The sequence below is a fragment of the Mandrillus leucophaeus genome, unplaced genomic scaffold (assembly GCF_000951045.1).
Source record: "Mandrillus leucophaeus isolate KB7577 unplaced genomic scaffold, Mleu.le_1.0 Scaffold451, whole genome shotgun sequence".
In the NCBI taxonomy this organism is placed as follows: domain Eukaryota; kingdom Metazoa; phylum Chordata; class Mammalia; order Primates; family Cercopithecidae; genus Mandrillus; species Mandrillus leucophaeus.
In genome coordinates this window covers 429,328-437,601 of record NW_012104821.1, presented here as the reverse complement: position 1 = coordinate 437,601, position 8,274 = coordinate 429,328, and the positions used below count along the sequence as shown (strand labels likewise).

The 8,274-nt window shown below is 46.0% G+C and overlaps 1 protein-coding gene across 1 annotated transcript in view; it reads right to left on the bottom strand.

Annotated features, from left to right (window-relative positions):
* The window catches only part of ZNF317 (zinc finger protein 317), a 24,595-nt gene that overhangs the window by 5,980 nt on the left and 10,341 nt on the right, over positions 1-8,274 (bottom strand). Inside the window, exons 2-5 of the mRNA XM_011994315.1 lie at positions 2,324-2,440; positions 1,617-1,753; positions 980-1,106; positions 299-394 (exon numbers count right to left, since the gene is read on the bottom strand). Coding sequence (XP_011849705.1) covers positions 299-394; positions 980-1,106; positions 1,617-1,753; positions 2,324-2,348 — 385 coding nt within the window. The 5' untranslated portion in view covers positions 2,349-2,440. The remainder of the gene's footprint in view (positions 1-298; positions 395-979; positions 1,107-1,616; positions 1,754-2,323; positions 2,441-8,274) is intronic.

Genomic DNA, 8,274 nt, shown 5'->3' with positions numbered 1-8,274 from the left:
AAAAAAAAAAAAAAAAGAAATTTAAGGCAATTCAGATAGATGTTGATAATGACAGAAAGAGGATGATCAGGAACATCAAATATGAAAGAATGGGACAAAGAGCCCAATGATGGGAATGTGAAAGTCAAAGATGAAGGAGTGTGTGGACCAAAAGATTTGTCAGAGAATGGATGGGTAAAAAGAGGGAGAGAACCTCTCTCAGTTTCCCTGGATGACACTCTCTAACCTACCTCCCTCCACCCCAGTCACTGAATAGAGGTAGAGTCACAGCACCGCTGTTCGCCTGGGGCTCGCTCACCTGCACAAGCGCCCTGGTGAGTGCCCCTCTCCTCTGTCCTCGGCTCCTCCTCCTGCTCCAAGTGTGAGATGAGGCTGGGTTTGCCGACCTGATACCCTACACTCACGGGAAAGACACAGGTTGAGGGAGGGCCGTGCAGAGGACAACCACTTCCATTAGCCTGGGCTCAACACTTGGGTCTTCAGTGTTCTGAGGGTGGACAAGTCTGACTTAGGAGCAGCAAAGTGGTGGTGCCAACATTTCTAAGGGATACAGTAAAAGTTTTTGACTGATAGAAAACAAAACCGCAGGCTAGGCATGGTGGCTCGTGCCTGTAGCCAGGAGTTCAAGAGCAGTCTGGGCAACACAGTGAGACTCCTTCATCACCAAAAATAAATTAAAAAAAAAAAAAAAAAGAAATAGGAAATAAGATCACAAATACCCACACACTGATCCTCTAAAAGAGTGGGGATTTCGTATCTCAGAAGCCCATGCCCAAGCTCAGACACGCACCGAGAACCCCCAAGGTCCCTGCGATGGACGGGCCTCAATACCCAGGAGAGGCCCCATGAGCATGGGTGCTGGGGCTGCTTGTTCACGGCTGTGTTCTGAACCCCTGCATCGTTCCTGGGTCACAGAACATACTCAAACAAAAACATCTAATTCATGAATGAATACGTGGAGAAATGGCACTGGCCTTACCCAGTGAAGTGAGGTTGCTGTAGTTCTCCAGCATTACATCTTTGTACAGTTTTCTCTGAGAAGAATCCAGCAAGGGCCACTCCTTCTCGGTAAAGTCCACGGCGACATCTTGGAAAGTCACCGATTCCTGAAACGCCACACAAACTTGGGGTCAGCAAGGAGCCAGCCTAATGGTGTTCATGGTAAGATGGCTGACGCTGAAGACCGGGCATGAGAGACCCAACACAGGATTTCCAGATGGCCTGCTACGGGGCTCAACATTTCCTCCAGGCGACAGTCCTCAGACATCCTCTCTCCGCGATGAGGCCGTCTTGTCCTGTCCCGTCACTTCAAATGCAACCCTGACAAGGGACTCATCTCCCTCCGCTTCTAACCCACTCCGAGAGCTTTTTGCTTTATTTCCCCCCGTCTCTGGGGTTGAGCATGGGCCTGAGCATTTTGCAAGCAGGAGGGAGACAGGTGCTACATAAATCACTTCCCCAACACCAACACAGCCCCAATATTCCTTGGCTCTCTCTTGGGCCCCGTTCTGGCATCCATCGCCTGAGACGAAGCTCTGAAAGAATTCCAGCATGCACTGGTGGGGTGCTTTAGGAAGTGCCTCTCCTGCTCTAGGGACCCAGAGATCTTAGTGCACCTGAGAACCAACACTGGGCGTGTGAGGCTCCAGACCACTGCACGCAAACAGGTCCAAATTCTGGGGACAGGAACGGTCTTTTGAAGAAAGAGGAAATTCTGACTCCTGGAGACAGGTAGAGTCCTGGGTGGACGTGGCTGGAGGAGAAAAGAGGGTTCATGAGAATCAGAGCCCGCCCTGCCTCATAATACAACACTTGCAAACCAGGAAACTGCTCCACACTGACTCTGAGTGTTCACATCCTCAATCCTCTCTCTCTCTTCCTCCCCCCACCTCTCTTGCACACATCAGTTTCATAACAAGTCAGAGCAGCCCTGTTCCACCAAAAACAGAAAGAGGGTGGTGGGCTACGTACTCCCAAGAAGTGACACAGTCCCAGCCCAGGAGTGAAGAAATAGGCAAGCTCTGAGAGCTAGTTGTGACCTTGCTGAAGTTGATCAAAATAATAAATGGGATAACGCAGGGTTACCCATTACCTGCATCCTCGTCACGCATCAATGACACAGACACTCCCCTGCCCCCAGACCCACCAAGACCCTCAGCAGACACAGTCACTGGGGCGGTTGCTGGGGCTCTGTTCCCACCCCTTTTCCACTCCCCCATCCTCTCCCAGAAGCCCTCTATGGTGCACGTATCTTGCACCCCATCAAGTGGCAGGGGCCTCTTACGCTCACTTTCTCAGGGCATGCACTGACCCAAGAACTTACCAAATGTGGGGGACAGAGCTGCCATCCTCAGAGAATGGCGGTCAATTTGCCTGAGCAGTGCACCGGGACAACCAGGAAGCTACTCTCTTGCTCTCACGTGACTCTCCAAGCTGGCATCTGTAGCAAATGAAAGAACACCGGGAGTAGTCAAAGGCTATCTGTCTCTCCTGCTCACCGAAGAAAACTCCCCGTTTTGTTTTTTGGCATTTCCTCTTTTGAGCAGCAAGAGCTGCCTGATCCTGGACTTTTATCTTACTTAGGTAAACTCTCCCAGCAATATGGTGGGGGGACAGCCCCTGATCTGCTGTAAGTGGGTTCAGAATTACTCTTCCTAAGTGATTTACCACCAGGCACGACTCTGTGAAACCCCCTCGCTCGTTAAACACTCTGGTCCTAGACTTCTGCTCTTCCTTTACCTTCAAGGCCTGCGATCACTTAGGACGGCTCTATCCATGAAGATGGTCCACCCAGGACCAATCATGAGTTCCAAACTCCAATGCCCTTTGCACCCACATTCCACACCAATATATACATCCTTGGGCCACGGCCTGGACAGCATCATCACTAGCGTCAGCCTCACCTCACAGGCAATGGTTTGGAAATCTGCTCTCTGGGCAAAGTCTCCCATGCAACCTTCTTCTCACATCAACTCTCTCGCTTCAGAGATTCGCGGCCACCTATGCTTCTGCCAACTTGCTCCCTAATGGCCACCTCCTCCACTCACTGAATCTGAATTTAAAAATCTTTTGAGATGAATCAGACACTTATAAATTCATACAGAACATTTTCAGTGAGCTATGATCATGTACTCCAGCCTGGGCAATAGAGTGAGATTCTGTCTCTAAAAACAGAAAAAATAAAAAGAAAAAATAAAAACAAAAAAAAGAAAAAAGAAAAATGAACAGTGAACAGTGAACCACGGATTGGGAAAAAATATCTGCAATGCATACACCTGAAAAAGAATTCATGTTCAGATTAAAGAACTCCTACACAGGAGTGCAAAAGGCTTATTGGAAAAAATAAAAAGAACTCCTTCAAAACAGAAAGAAAAAAAGAACATCGACCCAACAAAAGGGGCAAACGACTTTAATTAATAAACAGACATTTCACAAAACCAGTGAGAATCACATCCAAGGGTGCTGAACCTCATAGTAATTAGAGAAATGCAAATTAAAACTAGAGCGGCCAAAATAAAAAAGACAACCAATACGAAATGCTGCTGAGTTTGGGACACACTAGCAACTCTCATATCCCGATGGTGGGACTGTGAAATAGTTCAACTGCTTTGGAAAACACTTTGGCAGTTTTTTCTTCTTCTTCTGAGAGGGAGTCTTGCTCAGTCGCCCAGGCTGGAGTGCAGTGGTGTGATCTCGGCTCACTGCAAGCTCCGCCTGCCGGGTTCACACCATTCTCCTGCCTCAGCCTCCCGAGTAGCTGGGACTACAAGTGCCCGCCACCCCGCCCGACTAATTTCTTTTGTATTTTTAGTAGAGACGGGGTTTCACCGTGTTAGCCAGGATGGTCTCGATCTCCTGACCTCATGATCCACCCGCCTCAGCCTCCCAAAGTGCTGGGATTACAGGCGTAGCCACCGCACTTGGCCCACTTTGGCAGTTTTTAACAAGCACACCGTCTATCTGACCCACCAATTCTGCTCCTAGATATTTACATAGGAGAAATTTCAAACAATTTATATCCACAAAGACTCATACAAAAATGTCTGTGTCAGTCTGATTCCTAATAGCCAAACACTGTAAACGATCTAAACATCTACCAACCAGAGAATGGAAATACAAATTGCAATATGTTTACAGAATGGAATACTACTCAGCAATAAAAAGAAACTACGCAGACACACAACATGGAGAAATCCCTACGATGCTGGTCCAAAGAAGCTGGACACACAAGAAATGCTCTGATTGCAATAATATGATGTCCATGATGGCAAAACGTATTTAAGTTGATAGGATTGAAAAAAACAAAACAAAAACAAGATTGCTTCATTGGAGGATCACAAGACAGGGATAGACTGAAAGAAGCAAAGGGAACTTTCTGGGGTGATAAAATGTTATTTATTTTCAGATATACAGTGTACACAATTCCCAACAATTCAAACTGATCACCTAAGACAGACCAGTGCATTTTCTTGAACATATATTAAACTTTGCTTAAAAAAAAAGAAAAAAAAAATGAGGCTTTCTTATCTTCTTGCTTCTAGTTATTTAAATATTCTTCTCACAACTGATCTATGACCTCCTCCTTTCCTTCTATGACAGACAAACAGATGTCTGCCCTCCCTTCTTGAGGCAATTCTTTCAAATCTGCTCCAGACCCATTCCCTTCTCTGGACCCTCACACTACCTGGCTCTCCTTTACTTTCAGCCTCATTTCTCGCCTGCTAGACAATTTCCCATGCATGGACACGTGCTCAAGTCTATCCCATCTTGAAACCAAGGCCTGCCCTGTCTCCCCCTAGTGCCCCCTTCCAAGCAAAAACTTAGGAGCAGTTTATATTCACCATCTCCCAATTCAGTACACCCAGCATCCACTACCATCATCCCCATCCTCACAGAAAATACAATTTACTCCTGTGTCAGTGAATCCAGTAAATGCACTTCAGTCTTAGATTCTCACCAAAATTTGGTGTCTATTTTCTTTGAGAATAATTCTCTATTCTTGGCTCCTCTACAACTGTCTCCTGGTTCTTTCCCTGCTTCTCTGGATCATCTGACCAGAGGTCCTCTTTCACCACTAAAGGCTGATTCCACTCAAGAGCCACCATTCCTCTGCATGCCTCATGCTTTGCTCAGGTAATCACACCCGCTCATTTAACTTGAATCCCCATCTCTAACACTTAAGTTCCAGCAGGAACTCGACATCGTATTCCCTTTGCCTAGGAAAAGCCACCAGTAAGACATCTCATACGATAACCAGTTCCAGTCAGGTGCAGTGGCTCCCGCCTGTAATCCCAGCACTTTGGGAGGCCGAGGTGGGTGGATCACCTGAGGTCAAGAGTTCGAGACCAGTCTGACCAACATAGAGAAACCCCGTCTCTACTAAAAATGCAAAAAATTAGTTGGGCATGGTGGCACATGACTGTAATCCCAGCTACTTGGGAGGCTAGGGCAGGAGAATCACTTGAAACAGGGAGGTGGAGGTTGAGGTGAGCCGAGATCACACCATTGCACTCTAGCCTGGGCAACAAAGCGAGACTCCGTCTCAAAAAAAAACCAAAACAAAAAACAAACAAAAAACCAACAACAAAAAAAACACACACACAAAAAACTACCTTGATACACTAAAACTAGGGAAAGCAAAAGTAAAGACATAAAGATTAAAGCAGAGATAAATGAAATAGAGAACAGAAGGAGAATTAATGAAAAACAAAAGTTGGTTCTTTCAAAAAGATCAACAAAAGTGACAAAACTACAGCTAGAATTACTAACAAAAAAAGATGCAAGTAACTAAAATCATCAGTGGAAGTGGGACATTACTACCAACCTTACAGAAATTGAAAGGGCTGTAAGAGAATGCCATGAACAATTATGTACCAACACATTAGATTATCTACACTAGCAGTGTGCACTTTATTTCTATTATTATTACATTGTCATATATGGTAAAATAATTATACAACTCACCACAATGTAGAATCAGTGAAAGCCCTGAGTGTGTTTTCCTGAAACTAGATGGTCCCATCTGGAGGTGATGGGAGACACTGACAGATCATCAGGCATTAGATTTTCATAAGCAGTGTGTAATCTAGATCCCTCACATGTGCAGTGCACAATAGGGTTTGCACTCCTATGAGAATCTAATGCTGCTGCCGATCTGACAGGAGGTGGAGTTCAGGTGGTAATGTGAGCGATGGGGAGCTGCTGTAAATACAGATGAAGCTTCACTCACTTGCCCTCCGTTCACCTCCTGCTGCAGGGCCTGGTTCTTAAAAGGCCAGGGACCGGCACCCATCTGTGGCCCAGGGCTTGGGGACCACTGCTCTAGATGTATCAAATTCCTTGAAACATACCCAAACTAGCTCTAGAAGAAAAAGAAAATTGAGAGACCTATAACAAGAGACTGAGTCAGTCATCAAAAGCCATTAAATAAAAAGTCCAGGACCACCAGGCGTGGTGGCTCACACCTGTAATCCTGGCACTTTGGGAGGCCGAGACGGGCAGATCACCTGAGGTCAGGAGTTCGAGACCAGCTGGGCCAACATGGTGAAACCCCGTCTCTACTAAAAATGCAAAAATTAGCTGGGCGTGGTGCCAGGCGCCTGTAATCCCAGCTACTCAGGAGGCTGAGGCAGAAGAATCACTTGAACCTGAGAGGTGGAGGTTGCAGTGTGCTGAGATCACACCATTGTACTCCAGCCTGGGGGACAAGAACAAGACTTCTCTCAGAGAGAAAAAAAAAAAAAAAAAAAAGTCCAGGACCAAGTGGCTTCACTGGCAAACCCTACCAAACATTTAGAATTAACGTCAAGGACATTATCAAGAAAGTGAATGAGACACAGAATGGTAGAAAATATTTGGAAATCATGTATGTGATAGGGATTTAGTACCATTATAAACTCAACAACAAAGATAATCCAATAAAAAAGTGTGCAGGGGACTGGAACACAACAGGCATTTCTTCAAATATATACAAATGAACTGTAAACACATGAAAAGACGATTAACAGCATCAGTCATTAAGGATATAACATCAAAACCACAATAAATTGGCGAGGTATGGTGGCCCACACCTCGGGAGGGGTTTTAATTTGCTTTGTATGAGCTTGTCTCTGTGCGGTTTCTGCTGCGACTCGCATAACTGCACTGAGGTAAGAACCGTGATGCTGCTACTTTAACATCTGACTCAGGTCAATAATCAATATCTCTACTTTGAAACATTACCAGGGTTATAACAATCTTTCTCGACATCAATGAATACTTCTGCTATTGGAATTGTTTTAGATACTCAGAAACATTTCAAAACAATAATATATGAAGTGTGTTTTAATGTACAAACTATGCTTTGGGGATTCATTATTCAACACCAAATTTGAGCTTGGGCCAACTCGAAGATGCATGACGCTTTCTTTCTTTTTACAAAGCCCTTTCCCGGTCATTGTGCCTTTAGGTTCCAACATTGAATCACTGCTGAGGAGGGGGAGAGAGGGTGACAGAGGCTCAGTCACTGAGGCACAGTATCTCCATCCTCACCTCCCATTCATTCATTCATGCTCAACTAACAAGCTTCTGCAGGTCCCATTCCACCTCTCCCCACCAACATTAATGCCAATTCTACAAATAACAACATGTGTAGTGTTTACTGTGTACAAGGTACGAGACATTCTCCTGAGTCTTTCCAGGGCCACTCCTATTTAATCCTCGCAACCTCCCAGAATTATTCTCAAGTACCCAGAGAATAAGGCACCAAGGGACCGAGTCACTTGGTTAAGGTCATAGGTGGAAGTTGTGAACCTGGCAGATGCGACTGCAGAGCCACATCTTGTTGCCTCTCAAAATGACCTATGTCACCTATACAGTCCCCTACGTGGGAACCCTTGACAGCACATCTTGACCCTTCCTCTGCCTGACCTCCTGACACATGACCTTGCTCACTATGAATCTATCTCCCTCTTTCTGGGATGCCACTGCTCTTGCAGCTGTGGGTCCCAGGCTGTCCTCACATCTCCGGTTGCTCTTTTGAAGACTCTGGCTTGAGATCCCTCCTCTGCCTAGCCCCTAAAGGTCAGGGTTCCCCTGGGCCCCTTCTCCCCAATCTCCCACGGGTCCATATTGTGAAATACCCCCCAACCTTTGGGGGTGCTGACACCAAGGTTCTGATTGCGCTTCTGTGAAGGTCTACTTGTCCCTGAGGCCTCAGGTGACTCCCCTTTGATGCAAGCCCACAGTTCTGCCCCTTCCCCTCCAAGAGTGGGTTCATCAAAACTCAGTTTTCTC